General features: G+C 44.2%; 1 protein-coding gene across 1 annotated transcript; it reads right to left on the reverse strand.

The window, feature by feature from the left end:
- abcb7 (ATP-binding cassette, sub-family B (MDR/TAP), member 7) lies at positions 1-18,922 on the reverse strand. Its single transcript, XM_029166107.2, has 16 exons — positions 18,773-18,922; positions 17,549-17,626; positions 17,388-17,465; positions 16,420-16,539; positions 14,769-14,901; positions 12,898-13,166; positions 12,152-12,240; positions 11,873-11,960; positions 9,393-9,567; positions 8,690-8,847; positions 6,988-7,151; positions 6,713-6,842; positions 6,155-6,326; positions 4,190-4,293; positions 3,393-3,500; positions 1-2,025 (listed from the first exon to the last, which is right to left on the reverse strand). The coding sequence occupies exons 1-16, from the start codon at positions 18,920-18,922 to the stop codon at positions 1,810-1,812; spliced, it is 2,232 nt and encodes a 743-aa protein (XP_029021940.1). The 3' UTR covers positions 1-1,809.
- Between the last annotated feature and the right edge of the window lie 234 nt (positions 18,923-19,156).

The following is a 19,156-nucleotide window of genomic DNA, read 5'->3' on the forward strand; positions in this document are numbered from 1 at the left end:
TTAAAGTAGTGTCAAATCTTGTTTGTTTATTCCAAACTAATCAAAGAACAAAGTGCAAAAACTACAGTTCGCCACTTTACAGGGGTTATTTGCGTGACTATTTGACTAGAACTATTAACTTCTTGGAGATTCTGCTAGTTTCCTGGCAACTGCTCAGAGCCAACAAGTAGTATGGCACATAAAACTGAATTGTCACAGCTATTCTTAGGTTTATGTAGAGATCAAACAAACAAACGCTAACATGTTAATTAGCGAGCTTCAGAAAAGCCTGGCATTTGGACTGTGTTACCTTAGGACAGAGTCAGGCTAGTCACCTTTAAATACAAGTTGAAGAGCGACATGGGTGGAATCCAACCACTGCAGCACATTTTCTTTATAGAGAAAAAACAGGTATGGCATCAATACTAATAATAAACACACACACGTCCTAGTATGCCAACCTGTAATAGATGCTAGTTCATCCCATCACAGGACAAAATGTTATTTGGCTATTCTAACCACCTATATAACACACATAGTCAACACACATCTGGAAACTTTGTTAATTAGACAAACATTTATTAATCTGTCTGCATTGTAATCAAACTCAGACCACAATACTATGCAACAATCTCTATTATGTGTGTGTAGCACAAGACACCCCAAAAAAATATTTGTTTCCATTTATAGATACAATACAAAATCAAGCTTCTGAAAGCAATGTGCATATGGCAGCATAACAGCCCTCAGAAAATGAGGACGTATACGTGCTGCCGTTAAGCATCAGCATTTACATGTAACCTTCAGGAGGAAGTCCACATATTCTCATCACACAATCCAAACAGCTGTCGTTGCACTATTAAAACCCCATGAATGACTTTTCATTAGAGGACGCCCGTCAACCAGCGCTAAATAATATGACTGAATGATATGTTCCCAGAGGAGGCTTTCAAGTTGTTCCCTCTAAATGTGGCTCCAATTGTGGTGAAAATCATTCATGATTTATTAGAGTTACTTCTTGTCATTCTCAGTGTTATATCTACATGAATGTGACTGGATGTGTGACTGGGGAGCTGTTCGTGAGGCTAAACATCCATATTATGCTGAAAACGCGATTATCTGACAGATTTTATAGTTCGAACGCGCGCTGAAACCGGTGTCAAGAGCCGATTGCGCATTCAGACAGAATCCCACTAAAATAAGTGCTTCACTGTAACAAACACCGCAAAAAGATCTTTGTTAGACTGAATTAGAACTGTGATGACTTAACGGCAGGATAAACTGCAATACGATCACACCCTTAAAATGAACCAAAGGTAGTAGAGATTGTAAAATAATTTAAAACATGAAATCAGTACGAATTTGGTGTCAAAAATCAAGACGTGAGCGAGTCATTACATTACTCTCATCTGTTCCCAGTGCAATGGAGGATGTCAACAGACCTGATGTCAAAAATGAGGATGAGTGGAGGGAGGGGGGGGGGGCAACCATGTTGACTAACAGATTTCTTACACACACGTATGTGATATACAAGGTCTCTTATGCTTGGCTTCAGATGAGGCAACTGGCATAGAAGCTCCGCGTCTGGACGCCAGCCAGCGCTCGGCACACTTGCTCCCTGTTCTGCTGTTCCTCCTCCTTCACTTTGGCGAGCGGTGGCCCTAATTCACACGAGTAAGAGGAGGACTGGTCACGTGGTCAGGCGGGCGAGGCTTGGCTGGAGAGGGAGCGGGTAGCGGGGCTGCACGACACCCCCCCCCCCAGTGTAGGGTTCCAGTGCAGGCCGTCTGCGAGGGACCAGGAGAGACTAAAAGGTAAAAATGGCGTCTTTCAGCAGGAGCAGTTCCCACAGCCTTTCACACTGTTGAGTATCTCCTCCTGCAGTTTCTTCCTCTCCTCCTCCTTCTGGGACAGACGCTCGGCCGGCTCTGGCGCACTCTTGTTGCTATTCAGGATTTTGCTGTTCTGGGTGTTCCACAGGTCTCCATATAGGCTGCCTGGGGTGCTGAGCAGGGTGTGGTGGTCGCCTCTCTCTGCCACTTTCCCCTGGAAGAGAACAGGAGGCGAATAATGGGGAAAAAAGAAACGCAAATCAGCAGAGAAATTATGTTTGCAGATAAAATGAAGGGGCCAAGCACACGGAGTCCTATACTTAGCATCGCTTTATGACCACACCACGCTGACCACACTCTCTGCAGAGACTCAGCCCCCCCCCATGAATCTCTGCCGCCTCCCCAACAACTGTTGCATTCCTCTCGCAAAAAACACGGCCTCGCAGACACACGCGTGCATTCGCACGCGGCAGCACACACATGCCTCCCACACAGTCAAACACAAACGGCGGCGGCGGCGGCGCCCCCCCCTTCCCCCACCTCCCATGAGCATGCAGATGAGCACGTGATCGCTTCCGCTCGTTATTTTAATGAGCACCGCAGGCGGTCCTCTGCTGGTGACACCGGCGAACGCCGTGGCGACATCACACGCAAAACATGCCTCCTCGGCACGACCCTCTGATCCCCACCATCTGACTCCGAAAGCGCGCAACCACACACCATCACTCAGCGCCGCTCAAAGAAACCTCTTCTCATCTTTTTTCCATCCGACTCGAGCACCGGTGGAAAATGTCACTTCACCTCTTATATTTCATATTAACTCTTACTTCTCACATTATAACCGACTTCGCTTTGCCCACTCTTGTGCTTCGTAGTGTTTCCAAGCCAAACCCAGTGTGCACTGCAGCCCCCCCCCCCATTAGCTGAATGCTTCTCCGATGAACAATACTGTGACAGAACAGCAGAAAGACTCACATCTGCACATTTTCTCTGCATCCACGGCTTCTCCACCTCAACACCGCTAACCACAAACTGTATGGACAAACCATTTGAATGGCAATCACTGAAAGACACATTTAGTCCCGAATAAGGCCTCATCAGTGTCTGGGAAGCTGGCCCATACATTATTAGTCACCGAGACAAACAAGACACGCCATCTGACCAAAACAGCCAGTCGAGTCTGAATGCTTTAATGAGCCCTTATGGAGAAAATAATAACATTCACTTCTACTAACAGTGACCTGTTGTTGTTGAAGTTAATGAGAAAAGCTAAACAAAGCATGTTTTTATCACGTATGTTAAAGAAAAGGTAAGAAAAAAATAAATGAGTGTCAAAAACACAGACTGCGTGTTGAATTCCAGTTGCTGGAAGCAGGACCGAGGGTCACGCAGAGTGCAGGTCATCGGCTTTCCCTTCAATGCAAAGTCGTCTAATTGGACTAGCAATTAACACAGCTCATGTTTACACTCAGAAACTCTGAACCGCCACATAATTCACTTTTATGAAACTGACACCGCAACTGGAAATGTTAATCAGGGAAGGTACAAGATCAAGTAAAAAATAAGTGGATGAGTTCTCACCTCGCTGAGCACTAAAATCTCGTCTGCGTCTACGATGGTGGACAGCCTGTGAGCGATGAACACCGACGTCCTGTCCTTCACCATATCCCTCATTGAACTCAGGATGGTCTGGACACACACAAAGACAAATATTATCACACTGTTACACTACACACACACAAGAGCAACCTGTAATTCAAGTGAATATAGCTCAGTAGGTTTGCAATAATGCTGGTCTGCTAAAATAAGAAGAAAAGGTGCGTGAATGACAGGATATATATGAAATGTACCGGCAAACTTTGATTAGAAGACGCGGAAAGTCAACACAATGTTGCTCAGTAACAATGACCTTCATATGCTTTTCTTTCCAATGTGTACATATGGTAATTAAAAAAAAAAAACGATTGTGATGCGATGCAAAGGAAAGTCGAAATTAGCCACCACGTCTATTGTCCCATTCTTTCTCCTGAAGATCAGCAGTGACGAGCTGAACTTTCTCCTTAAATGTAACATTTACAAAAGACTGTGGGGTTTAAGCTGAGCTGGAGATTAAACAGAGGCAGGTGGCAAGGGAGAACATGGTGTGTGTGTGTGTGTGTGTGTGTGTGTGTGTGTGTGTAGGGGGAGGGTGTACGTCACAGCAGGTATGTGACACGGCAGTGAGGTGAATTATTGTGAAGCTTCAGCAGGTGACTGAGTGGGTGTTTGTTCCCTTTAATGTGTATTGCAGACACAGCGAGGCGTCAACCGCTGCGTGCAGCAGAGAGCGGGCATTAGTGGGTAAGTTATGTATGCGCGCCTGTGTCTGTCATTCCCACCTCTTCTGTGATGGAGTCGAGTGAGGATGTGGCTTCGTCGTACAGGAGGATGGGAGGATTCTTTAATATGGCGCGGGCAATGGCGACACGCTGCTTCTCTCCTCCTGGAACGAAACAACGGATGTCACAAATAAAAAGCCTAAAAGGTCTGAAATGTTTGAAGATGCAGCAGATCTGTGTCTGGCCCCTCTCGTCAGATAATTAGCTCAAACGGAGGGCCAGCGCGCTGCAATAACAATGCCACAGGCTTCAGACTTTCATTTAATTGTGAAGAAGAATCTGTAGGACAGAGAGATGTTCCCACTGCGCCTGACGTGGACTTTATTACATATGAGCTGTGTGTGACCCCTTGAAAGCAGGTAGAATCCAGCAGATATAAATATTGCGAGCAGAGAACAACCACAATGAAGGAAATTAGGACCCTTACAGCCCAGACTGCCCCATCAGACTCACTCACACACACACACACACACACACACACACACACACACACACACACACACACACACACACACACACACACACACACACACACACACACACACACACACACACACACACACACACTCACTCACTCACTCACTCACTCACTCACTCACTCACTCACTCACTCACTCACTCACTCACTCACTCACTCACTCACTCACTCACTCACTCACTCACTCACTCACTCACTCACTCACTCACTCACTCACTCACTCACTCACTCACTCACTCACTCACTCACTCACTCAGACTCACTGGCAGCTGCCACACAGCAGCAGTGAAATTAATAAGAAGTTAGTCATGTCTTTATTTTGGCCATTCTCTCACTCACACACGCTCTCTCAGTCACTCCACATAAAGAAATCTGTGCTGTCAGTAATTGCGTCTTGACTGTTGAGTGAAAGTGCTCACACACTGTGTTTACGTGGGCTAAATGAGTTGCAGAGTGATGCCAGGAGCCAAATACTACAGAGTACGGTGTCAGTGCAGATCAAATGACTGTCCCAGTCTTAACTGGGAGGCAACATGCCATTAAACAAGTTTAGAAACATAAGTGAAGGACATGTTGACATAATCACAATTTCTTTTAGGTCCTATAACAAATTAAAGCCATATATAAGGTCACATCTAATTAGTAAGTGAAACCAAAAAAGTCAAACAAATTAAATCATTTTAAATAATAATACCCGATGCACCGAGTATACATATATATATATATATTCTCTCAGAATATAATGTAAAATGTCCTGCCTTCAGTAATACAGTGCATTACCTAGTCACAACATCAGCTCCTGTCTTTTCTCTACATTAAACCAGTATAACAATTACCCAGGGAGCAAAGCTGTGACTTCAGCTGTTTCACTGTACAAAAGCACCAAAAGCCGAAGCATTTTACAAAAAAATGTCATGATTTATAATAATGCTGTGATATTCTTGGTAAGACTATGTTTTTATCTGTTTTATAAGATAGTGTGGGTCACTCATAAGGTCAACATGTAATTAAATGTGACAGCTAAAATAGTGTGTTAAGTTCAAAAGATTATTTTCCCTTTTCCTATAAAAACACTGATAGCAGAAAAACAAATTGTTCTGCAGCTACTTTGATAAAGAATTAAACACTGAAAAAAAGAAAGCCCAACGTTTAGCGGCGGCTGCTTTTTAAAGTGTTAATATTTGCGGTTTAACTATTTTCCATATAAAGATAAAGTGGTCTGAATACGTCAACTTGGGTTTTGTTAAACCTTTTGTGGCTTTATAGAAAAGCACACTCAAGAAAATAAAAATCAACAGGAAAATGACAAGAGTAAACAATAATCAAAATTACAGTCTCATGCCGCCAACACTAACAATGTACTACCCAGATTTCAAATAACAGACAGTTATTAAGATAATAACGAGAGCGTGACAGGAAACTCGGAGCTCTTTCACCTGCTTGTGCGGAGAGAACATATTTAAACTGTAGTCACAATGACAACAAACCTGACAGCTTGAGGCCCCGCTCCCCAACCTGGGTGTCATAGCCATGGGGCATCCTGAGGATAGCATCATGGATGCCTGCTAGACGCGCCACTTGGTACACCTCCTCTGGTGAAGCGTTGATGTTCCCGTACTGCAGGTTGTAGAAGATGGTGTTGTGGAACAGAACAGCATCCTGACAACAACACAGTTAAAGAAAAAAAAATAGGCTTCAGAGAATGTTTTTATTGCAGTTTATAGACAGTAACAGAGGACTGCGGATACAAAGACAAGGGTAGGAGGGAGAAAGGGAAAGAACGCAAATGGCAAAATACTGTTTATGTACCATCTGTTCAGATCAGCTTCTGGGTGCACTGCAGTGAAAGACTGACTGAATTCAGCTTATGTCTAAAGCTGTTGGCGTATTAAAGTATTTATGTTGCATTGTTCTATGCTGCCCTCTTGTTGTATATAATTACCAATATTAACTTTAGGAAATAAATAAATATTGTTGACTAGAAACACTATCTGGACAAATATACATACACATACATTTAAATTGTTTGTCTTAGTGTCACAGACCTGAGGTACAACACCCAAAGCCTTCCTGAGGCTGTCGAGGCTGACGTCTCGGATATTCTGCCCCGCCACGTAGATGTTCCCCCGCTGAGGCTCATAGAAGCGGAACAACAGACGCACGACGGTGCTTTTCCTGCAAACCAGACGTGGAACCGATTGTCATCGAGCTGCACCCCCTCAGCGTGCGGGTGATAAGACTGGCTGCACATGCAAATGAGGTGACACGCCGCTGGATACAGGTCTGGTAGTTAGTGTTCTGCTGTGAAAAGTTGACTCACCCTGACCCGCTGCCGCCAACAATGGCCACCTTCTTCCCAGCAGGCACTTCAAAGGACACGCCGTTTAGGACTTTCTGGCCGTCCAGATATTCAAAGTACACATCCTCGAAGCGGATAGTGGCCTCCTGAGGCGTGACGGCTAATGGCGGCGCGAGATCCCGCTCCTATAGCAAACCATGACACAGTTGAGACACGCGCAGATACAGTACAACACCTACAGGCAGTGGAGGCTGGGCATGATGCAACGTTACTCCAACACCTTGTAAAGGGGAATAATGAATGATGCAGCACGGAGCTCGCACAAAACGGACTGAACACAGAGACGTTCACAGCTAATTCAGGGGGTTGTTTTAAAAGACAGTCAGAGCCTTCACATGCTGTCCTTCATGGCGACTGTAGGATCAATAGGCGTGAAAACTTTTGGTACGTACTGAGCCGAGCCGCAGCGCTGAGAAGCAGCCAAGGTCAGCGGTGAATAAAGCGCTGTCCTTACCCAGAGAGTCAAAGCCTGCTCTGCTTCACGTCTGCACTACCTAATAGCAACATAATCACCCACAATCCACCTCAGCCAATTAATACAAATAACTCGCCATCCATTAGCACAGACAGATGATAATTTCACACCCCACAACATGGAAAATAGCCAAAAATAATTTAGTTTTTATTTTGCGGAAGAGTTTTAAGTAAGGGGGAGTTGTAAATTATTTTACATCTACATAATAGCCCAATGTGTTCTAGAAAAAAGCATTCAGACAGTAATGGGTTGCTGGGGAGTGCCATTCCACAGGGAATCACAATGGAGAGGAGTATTACTGATGAGTGAAAAATAACTGGACAGATTCATGTCTCCTACTGTAATTACAGGCTAGAGACAAGAAAGGCATTTATATTGTTAGGCAGGAGGCGCACGTTTGCACTTAAGTGTGCTCTTCTGACGCAAAATGGGCTGACGCGTTAAAAAGGTGGTGGTGTGTGTGTGTGTGTGTGTGTGTGGGGGGGGGGGGGGGGGGGGGGGGCGATAAATGCAATGAACAACTGATGGCTATCAGACGAAAGGGAAACGTACACGTGTAACAACTACTTTGGGCATTTTTATCCATGTGTTTTTTAAGGTCTGATTGTGATGCACAGTTACAGTTAAGGCCTGTTTGTCGGAATTTGAGCAAGCGGCCCTCTGATTGTTAGATTGATCCTCGGCTCCTCCTCTCTAGGAGATCAGCACTGTAAACAGTCCTTAGCTCAAGCCTCAATTAGAGCTGAAACAGTAAAAATAAACAAATAAATCAATAAAAACGCCAGTGTAACAGAGGCAAACAAGAACCCCAGGCAGTTTAACAACAAACTGAAAACAAAGTGTTAAGAACAGCTTCACTCTTCCACATCTTGACAGCAATCATTCCCTCACTGTTTAGAGAAGCCATCGCTGATTAAGCGAATGATCTGTGCTAAAAATCACAGAAAGAAAAAAAAATAAATATTTGAATCACAGTCGGGGTGATCCCCTTTTATCAAACACCGGTACAGACTGCAACTATCACAATCATCTATCACGTTATGGCTGATGAACAATAAAAGACCAAGAGGTTTACACACACGACAGGATACGTCAAAACAGCGTTCCATTTGAAATGACTTCTGATTCACAGACAGCTTAACAGAAAGAACCCACTAGCACAATATGGGAAAGAGTGCATGAACCTACCTTGATCTTGGTGTCCACGCTCAGCAGGGTGAAGAGCGTGTTCATGTCTATCAGGGCTTGTCTGGTCTCTCTGTATACTGTGCCCAGGAAGTTGAGAGGGAGGGAGAGCTGGAAGAGCAGGCCATTCACCATCACCAGGTCTCCCACAGTCATTGTACCTGCACGGCGGTCACAGAGCAACTTGGAGAGATCAAATCATCCCCTTCCATTGTATCATGTGTGTCCTAAAAAAGTGCCACCCAGACAATTCCTTCTTTTAAGTTGCGAAAGCAGACAAAGCATGTTCCAGTCTGAATCCATCTCCACCCTGTGTGATTTCATTTTCTGCATCAAAGCTACTTTATTTCCCATTCATGCCTTTTTTTCAAGCTTGCTGTGCTTTGTTCTCATTTACTTTCTATTATCCAGTTCAGTCAGGGTTTTACTTCTTGTTTTCATCTGTCCATTTGATTTTGTTTTGTGGTGGGCTTTTTTTAAGCTTTCGCATTTCTAAATGCACAATTTTCCCTATTGTGCCGTGGACACCGTGCGTGAGCGTGAACAGGTAAATTCAGGTCAGGTTATGTATTTTGCAGACTTATACCTGGATGCTGTCAATTTTTTTGTGGCTTACTGAACACAAGATACTATTTTTCCAAAAAACAAAATCTACCCGAAGCATCATAACACACTTACACTCCACCACCCAGTGCCCCTCACTCACCTGCTGCGATGCCCTTGCTGGCCAGCAACATGATGGCAGTGAGGCCGACACTGAAAATGGCACTCTGGCCAAAGTTGAGCATGGCGAGCGTGGATGTAGTTTTTAAAGAGGATGACTCATAGATCTTCAGGAACCCATCATACCTTTCAGCTTCATACTTCTCATTGTTGAAGTACTGTAGCCGAGGAGAGAAACATGAAGACAGAGATGAGAGATGGGAGCACAGGGCACGGAGGCAGAGGGAGAATTCACAAAAGAAGAGAAAATGTACGTTGGGAGAGAAAAAGGGAGAGACATAAAATATGGTTAAGGTTAAAGGTCAAGGAAGCGCGAAGAACAGTGTCAGCCAGGTAGACACTTTAGCACAGGCTGCCTCAAGGCTACATTTGTTCTCAGTGACCGTCCTAGGCGTAGTCTGCGTCTCAGTAGGGCTCCGAAGCGCTTTTTCATGTCTTCGTGTCTTTATCTCCTCCCCGCTGATCTTAAAGGACGTGCAGGGCAACATAACAAAATCCCCAGTCTGCCTTGCTAAGCAGGCTGCGGATGTGAAGCTTTGGCAGAGGACAGCGATTATGGCAGAACAACAGTTTGGAAAAATAATAGGCAGTTATGACTGAAAGGAAAGGAATTGCTGCAGAGTATTCATCACTGGAGCTGTCATCAGTCCCTCTATTTACATCTGCAGCAGCTTACACAGACACCTACTAACAGAGCACAGATAGCTCTTAAGTGTTACGCCACACAAGCAGGACTAATTTTGATTAAGACATACAGCTATCATTTAGAAAAAAAGCCCTAATGAATCAGCCACAAGCACACTACAGCATAATCATAACAACGACCCTCCTCAACTCTGCTGCCAATTACCTAATATTGCTGTTTGTTTAGTTTGCACTACTGTGTCTCTGCTCCAGTTAAGTGGGCGATTTGCTTCTCTAGCTAACGGCAGTGGTGCTGCGCCGCTACCGACTTGCCATTGATTTGCATATAAGGAAATGCAGGGATTCAGCAAGGGAGAGAGAGGAAAGTAGCACATACAGGACAAACCAAAGCAGTGCAAGGCACCATGTTCAGGTTCTTATCCAGCCCTTTGTGAAAGTGGAACGGATTTCTGAGTGGGTGGAGATCTAATTACATATGCACACTAACAGCTCAGAGTGATGCTAAATCCGGCCGCATTGACACAGATGACACAAAAAAAGGAAGCAAAATAATATGGCAAAGAAAATAACATGGGTACAGGAATATATCTGGAACAGCCAACAAAGCTGCCAAAACTGGATGGTGATTATGTTTGTATGTGTACTGTGCGTAAGGCGGTTACTTAGAAAAAGGCCTAAAACAGCAGAAGATGAAAATTTAGGATAACCATCGCACTGAGAATACGTAAAAGGCGACATTTGTATTCACACCGCATCACAACAGTCAGGTGTCTGCGAGAGCACATTCACTCAAATGATCCTGGCTTTCAAAATAAGGCCTGCAGCAGCAGGCGCCATCAGTCCAAAACTGTAACCGAGACACAATTTGGGTCATCGGCTAAACTAAGGAAATAGTTCTGAGTGTTCAATGATGAATTCTCATTGTTGTAGTACATGGAATGACATTTAGAAAAAAAGGTTGATAATTTGACACAAAGAGAAGAAGAGAAGGTCAAAGAATGACACTGAAAAATAAAATGAGCAAACTAAAATCATTAGTGTTGTGTAATATACGTGTGTGACTCAACGCAGAGCTGAAAAGATTAGTTAATTAATTAAGAAACGTAAAATCAATTGTAATACATTAAAGAGGAAAGGTCTAATTGTACAGTAAACGTAGCTGTTTGAAGACATCAGTCAGGCCTTCAGCTCCAATGATGCATTATATAGAAGCTAATTAATCTTTTAATCAATAATCACTGCATCAGGTCTATAGATATGTAATTTATACTTACTATAGTGATGAACACAAGTCTACAATGATATTTAAACACTTCTGAATAAGATGTGATATTGATCTAGTGTAAATATCATGTACGAAATGTTCTACTGACTTCAGGATCTTAAATATGGAACAAATGTGAAAGAAATCTGTGATCACACTGCCGTGCTGGCTACGTGGGCTATATACACGATTGGCAAACCTATGAGAGAGACTGGCTTTGACTCTCACTCAGAGAGATGCTTAAAACTGAATTTCAAATGTATTTTGTAGTTGTTTTGACACAGTGATTATGTGTGAAAGTGTTGAGAGTCAGAGGAAGAGACAGAGCGAGAGAGAGCTTTTCTTTGATTAAAAGGCAAATTGTGACAGTGGCAATCTTGCCAGTGAATCACTATTATCACAGACGAGTAAATATTTGTTCACGTCAATGTGCCTGGCTTAAGTGAAGATAAGAAAAAGATGGGAAAGGAAGGGCTGATGAGGGGAGGAAGGGAGCGGCTGAAAAGAAGGGTGCACTGGAAATGTGTACGTGTGTGTGGTGGGATGGAGCTCACCTTAACAGTCTCATAGTTAAGAAGAGAGTCAATAGCTGCGTTGCCTGCTTCATTGTCTGCTTTGTTCATTTCGATTCGGAAGCGGGTCCTGTGTGCGGAGAGACGTGCACAGTGATGTAAGCGGGTTTTCTTCTACACGTTTCTGCCCACGAGTGAGCGGTTTTTTACTGGCAGCACACACCAACAGGCATAGATCTATTCACTGAATGTGAAGTGTTAACAAATACTGTACCAACTACTTGAGCTACGCAGAATGAGTACAAACAGGCTGAACGTTACCTCCACTGCGTGATGAGAATGGTGAAAATCGTGTATGCTGATAGCGTACCCAAGGCCACTGCTGCAAACTGCCCTCCGCACTTGTAATACTGCAGAAGAAAGAGGCCGTCAGGACAAAGCATCTTTCACGAGCCTTGACTCAACAGCCTTTGTATTCTTTTTCTAAAATGAACTGACCACATCAGATCAATGGACGCCGTCGCTGGCGTCACACGGCATTTTGAGCGCGCAGTTTTTGACCATTCCACTATGAAATTGAGTGTTACAAATGGAGGGAAGGCTACAAGAAGTGATCATGCTAATGCTTTAGCTATTTGGGCAATGAAGTCTGGCCTCATTACAGCAAGCTGACATTATAGTCCTAAGTGGAGTAATAGCACAAAGCTATAGAAAAGCCTTTCTTTCTGCGGTGGCCGAGGAGGGTGGGGGCATCTGTTCAGGGCATACTCTGCAGGAGGACATTAAGCTGCTACAAAGCTTTGGGATTCATCACTGACACTAATGGGCTCTGTGTTGCCACCAAAAGTTCATGGGGATTCATATTCCATTTAGAATGTAAATGAGACAATATCCCTGAAATTAATTTCCGGACAATCTGCTGTAAAGAGTGTTGAGGTGATGAAAGATGCTTAGCTAACATTAAGAAGTGAAAAGGAACAGCAACAAGACATCAGCACCAGCAAGCTGTAAGTAGTGCGTTTGCTAATGACTACGCTTCTGTGCATCATTCTCACACTGAAACTCACCAAAATAGCACTAACAAGGCCCATCTCAAAGACTGTGGGTCCTAGATTGAAGACAAGGGCACTGAGGACAAAGGAGATACCCCGCGTCCCGCGGTCAATGGCCTTGGATAATGCTCCTGTCTGGCGGCTGAGATGAAAACTTAGATCCAGATTGTGCAAGTGAAGGAAGACATTCTTGGCGATGCGTCGGATGGAGCTCTGGGCCACCTTGCCGAACACAGTGTTCCTCAGCTCGTTAAAGAGGGCCGAACAAGCCCGAGATGCACCATCTGGGAAAGCGGAGGAGAAAGAGAGTTTAGCACACCTGCTGTGAAAAGCGGGGGGGTTCAAGAAGAAGGGCTGGGAGCTAAGTTAGAATATATTTTAATCTATAACTGATCTAAAGCAGCAAAACAACAATCCTGACCCAAACTCTTCCTGTCCTGTATGGTGTAATGCAGTAAAATGAAGCAGTTGTGGCTGCGGAGGTTTGATGCTCCTCTAATACTCTGAGCGCTTGTGCAATGTGGAGTGGCAGGTTATTCACATGGACTGAGGTCTGCAGGCTCTGCAGCCTGTGTAATTATGGGGCAGGTTGCTGTCTGAAGCATTATGGCAGGCCAGCACACTGCCTGTAGACTGAAGGAAGGGAATCTAAGAGTACACAAGTTCAGAGCGCGAGTGTGCGGCAGGGGACAGATGCACATGTGAGAAATACGACCACAGAGGAATGAAATGCCGTCACAATGTGTCTACGGCCAGCTTAGTTTCATAAGAATGGGTGGAAAGCAGCAGCATAGCCTCTCTTTAAGGTGGAGGGCCACTTCAATTCCAAGAAAATCAGTTATTCGATTCTTTCCACTGGCTGTAAACTGTTATACAAGCAGTTGGCTAACATGACTGTCATATTAATATGAGTCTGTGTTTGAATGACACGCAGGCCTTCCTGTGGAGATTTCACCGAGCTGTGTGAACATCACTCGTCTGCGGAGACCATTGTCAGGGTAATAATCGCTCTGTCTGCCCGTCTTCGTGGGGCTGTAATGTGGCGTTAAATAGGAATGCTCATCTAATGAACAATGTGTCCGTAGCTGACAAGGTAGGATGAGCACTGTGCAACCTTTTCAGACAAATTACACCTGTCACCACACGCCCTAAGTGCCAGGTCCCAGGCATCAAGTAACAAAAAAAAAAAAAAAAAACAATTCCTTTCTTTAAGAGCACCCCTTTGATTCTTCCTCGTCATCCTAATTCATTCTTGCTCCAATTACTCACCAGGCAGCATAAGAGTGCAAGACCTAAGTGAGCTCATTAAAATAAGAGGCTACCGGGCTACGTGTACATAGCATACCAGCTGATCTCACTCAGGGCCAGAGTGACTTGCAGTAGGTGTCAGGTTTTCAATGTTTATTTATTTACTGCTTTTCATCAGCAGCTCAGAGAAAAAAAAAGACTGATCAAAAAGGAACTTCACATTCAAGAAACATCTCACCCAAGACCCCTCTTTGTATTAACAGGGTCTATTTGACAAAACGGAATAAAAAGGGAGGGGCGCTCAAGGGATGAAGTGAAAGAATCTTTCTTGGCCTCTGTGTAATACTGAAAAACTATTTTCAAAGACTCTTCCCCTGTACTTCAGAAATGCATCTAGCTCAGTTTGCCTTTCATACTGAGAAGTCGCCGGCTCTCATGATAGGGCCATGCGGATTAATAGAAGTGAACTCCAACGTAAAGCAGAGGGCACAATGTAAATAAGACGAGAGAGAGGCAGAGGTTGCGGCACGGCATCGATATGAATGTGCTGGGAAAGGTCAACCTGTAGATAATAGGCAGTCCCACGGTCCCCTCTGATGAGCCGGCACCTGCCAGAGCAATACAAGCCTGGGACTCACAGCCAATCAGCACGGCCGTTGCCATGGTAGCCACGGTGCTTGGCGCGTCATTCAGGTTCAGCATGTGTCCCGACATCTGGTTAAGCTCGTCCACTGCATACTTAAACATGAAGGGCACTATCACATTGGTCATCTGGGAAGGCAGAGAGGGAGGGAGGACACATTCACAGAGGAAGCAGAAAAAAAGGACATGGGAAATAGTTTCAAATAGGCCATTAGTCAGACATATAGTCAGTGTAGGCCAGTGCCACTTTTCGAGCCCTCAGTAGCATCTCTACAGCATTCATGTATGTGCACCACACGTTCTTGGAAAGACCGATTTTAGGCAGAATTCATTCAGGTGCATTCAAGCTATGCCATGCCGTGTTGTGCTGTGTGCGTGCGTGCGTGCGCTTGCCGCGTGTGTGCGTTCTTTTTAACTGGCTGTGCTGGTGCTTCCTGCTAATGGAATTGAAATGGTTATTAAGGCTAATTAAAAGCACAGGGACAGCTGTGTGACTCAGGCTAGGCGGTCCGCGGCGCATTAGGACAGCCAGAGCACAGCAGCACGCAGCAAAGCATTTTCATTTGAAACCAATTTCATCTGAACCTCTCACCGCCGAACACAGGGGAGGCCGTTTTTAACTTGTCTCTCCCGTTAAATTCTGCACAGCATAATTTTAAAATAACAGCAACAACATTAGTAAAAAAAATCCATGTTGACCCTGCTATGATAAAGGGACAGCTAATAATTCACCATTGAGTGTAAAAGCTACATCTGGGTTCTTGCTTTATACACTTGGGTATTATACTCAAAAACAAAAGTCCTTTGAGACCCTCCAGCAAAAACAATATCTGCCACTTTGCTACCAAGACAACAGAACATGACACAAAAATAGCCTGAGCTTATTATGGCAGAGCCAAAACATGTCCTCAATTTTACCACTAATACATGACAAGGTCTGATGTGTTCTTCTAACCTATTAACAGCCACTACTGGATATTAAATCAGTCTCATGTCAATCTGCACCTGCCGATATGTCATCTTATAAAAGCAATAATGTCAAGTATGAGACTAGATCATTTGCACTATCCAAAAATAACTTAGGCTCATAGTTTGAAAAATAGACTGGCACACAGAGAGGCCAACAAAAACAAAAGCTTATTTACTAGAACTGAAAATGTCATTAATAATGTGGAGTTCAGAGGTACGATGCCGTGACCACATAATTATTCTGACCATTTAAAAATTGCCTCCACACTGTTAAAACTTTGGGTTCAAACAAAGCAGGAAAACAGGAGGCGACATCTAAACAGCATGTGTGTTGTTCTCTCCTCCTTCGCACACGCTAGAGGGAGCTATGCTAAGCAGCAGCAACGTAGATGTAGTAGATGGAATACACAGTGAACTGATGACAATTAGAAATCATTCATTTCAAAAAGGCACACAACTTTTAATACTTATTGTTTACCTTGTGTATTTATGGGGGGTATAGGGACAAAGAGACATGGTGAGAAATGGTCACAGCTAAGACCGTATTTGTGTTAGCAGATATGCACAGTTTACAAAAAATACAAGCAAGCGAGCTACTAATTCTGATTGGTTAAATTGGTTTTTGGAGTATATTTCTAGTAAAACCTTTTTGCTTTATTAGACAGTCTGTCAACATACCTTGGCTCCAGCAAGCAAGCCCAGAGAGACAGCAACGCGGGCTCGTAGGTCTGGTCTGTCCTTTGGCCACACATAAGACAGCATGGCAGACAGGATCTTGGCTGAATTCACCTCCTTCAGCTTCGAAGAAAAAAAACAAACGTAACACCTCTAATTAGATCATAATGCCCATAATTTGATAAACAAGTGTGTTCTGTATGCTATGAGTCAAACAGTGTTTGCTGAACTACATTGTTAATATTGTCACCTAGTCCGTGTTTGCTAATACTGGCATTAAATCGAATTTTGCATTCAGTGTGACAATCACACATGGAACATCAAATGTCATTGGAAGTCCTGTGGGAGATCTGCGAGAAGCAACGACAGCAGACTCCAGGTGGACCCGGAGATCCCACCTGACACGGAAAGTCCCAGGAGACACCTGGGCTGTCAACTCAGCTGAGGTTGAGAGCCCACTGGCACCAGCGTGACTGTTTACCTACGCTCCCCCGCACACCTGCCGCGGGGACTCTCCGCCGACCAAAGACTATGCAGTAAGTCCCCCTAATCCACGCAATATGGTGGCACCGTGTCACAGCGCTGCTGTATGGCAAGACCTCAAGCAAATTACAGTGAAATTGTGTCCAACACCTGCTTTGATCAGATACAGTCAGGCTATATGTAATACTGTCAGGTGAAGATTAATATTATGAGCTCAACAGACTACGGAGTATATTGCAGCATGTGTTTATGACCAGTAAGTAATAGTCTGGGTGTTCTGTTTTATAGTGAGTTAACGTCTGACTCATCTTTCATTAAAACTGTTAATATAAATATCTCCATCACTGGGCAAATAAATGATCAGTTAAGAGTAGTTGATCTTCTATCATCAGATATAATATTGACATCCGCCACTAAAACACACACACACACACTAGTAAATACTAAAGTATTTGACAACGGTTAACAGAGGGTACAGTAACACTCACCACATTTTTTGGATCTGCACTTAGACCTCCCCCTGCATTTCCATGCCAACATGTTCGTTTGTCTGTTACCTGTAAATGCTGTGGAAACAGTGCTTTGTTGTATTGTGTGACACATTCATTTGATTCTTCACAATGTCTTCTAATAAAAAATAATAACTTACTTTTGCCGCTTCCAAAATTTGACGATTGTTTAAACTTCTGCTTGTGCTCCATGTAGCTGTTCGTAAATGTGGAGTCAGCTGCAACATACAACATTAATCATTTGACGGGTGTTGTCACAGCCAATTCAATTAAAAGGTTCCTTTAATATTCATGAAAAGAGCAAACACAACATTATCATCCTAAAATGAACAAACAAACATAGTAAACAAACGAACAAAAACAGCATGGTTACACCTGGTTATACAGTAGTCAGCTGGAGACACACTTGTTGCTAGTAGAAGGCAAAAACCATTTCGTAAAAAATTATGACAACAAATAACCTTATTCCTATAGTTATTCATAACATTTTATGAGCCTGTAGCAAACAAATCACTTTCAGGACAGTCACATTTTGAAGATGAAACCAAACACACCTACAGCAGCTGAATGCGCGATAAGACAAGTTATAGAGCAGCTGGTTTAGATAAGCAGACTGAGCTCAGACTGGACCTTTGCTTTAGCTACACGCTAACATAATAACAACCTTACACCTAACACTAATTGAGGATATTGCTGGGCTAGTGATACATATGTTGTCAGTTCAAAAGAAAAAAGAAACATAAATACCTCTACATGACCTCATACATTATGAAAACAAGCAGTATAAAAACACTGCATTTGAGAAACTATTGTCTGAGCCTAAAGTGACCTAACGTTCAGTTGACAGTTACAACTTTAGTGAAAACTCATGCAGGGAACAAGATAAACAGTGACATCAGCACTAACTAGTTTGTGATGAGGACACAGTCTTATCTAAAGTTGACTGACAGGCTAACACGTGACTGACGCTGATGACTCCTGACATTTTTCAGACTTTTGCTTTAATATATTTAAGTGTCATCGGTCCCACGTGAGACACAAGGTCGGTGCTATCACAACTATTAACCGTGTTGTTATGGTTACGTGACACTAACATGAACGGCGTAAACGCGAATAACGCGCCTGGTTGACGTTGCAGCCAGTGAGCTAAGCTAACCGCTCACGCGCGTTCACATCTGTCCGAATAGCGTCACATTGAGTCCACACCAACGAGCGTCTGCTGCCACGAAACGAGAGGCGCCAGTGGTCTGGTCCAAAGTAACTTTCGAGGAAGTTAGTTGCGGAGTGTTTCCATCTCTGTCCTTGCTTGTGTGACTGTGCGTGTCCTCTCCACGCACACACACACACGCAGTCTCCCCACTCACCGCACAGACGCGCGGACGTTTGGGCCCGCCGCCGCTTTCGCCGGGACCTCGACTCCAGCCGTGATACGACGCGCTCTGGCGAAGAAGCGGCGCTAGTTTTCGTCTTTGCAGGCGAAAGCCGCATTTCAGCGGCACTAACATCGGCGCCATGTTGACGGGGGGGAGGAAGGCGGTAAGCGAACACGCCGCTTACGTCATATCCGCCCGCCGTCACCGCTGTCAGTGTCACAGCTAGCTAGAGGCAGCTTAGGTTAGCCGCTTAATACCACGTTTTAGTTGACGTGTTAGCGAGCAGTTCATTTTCCACGCGGCGTGACCGGCTGTCTACATGCACACGGGCTAGTTTCTTATGCGTAGAGTCTGCGTGGCAGCGGCGTGGGTCGG

Source organism: Betta splendens, chromosome 10, assembly GCF_900634795.4.
Source record: "Betta splendens chromosome 10, fBetSpl5.4, whole genome shotgun sequence".
In the NCBI taxonomy this organism is placed as follows: domain Eukaryota; kingdom Metazoa; phylum Chordata; class Actinopteri; order Anabantiformes; family Osphronemidae; genus Betta; species Betta splendens.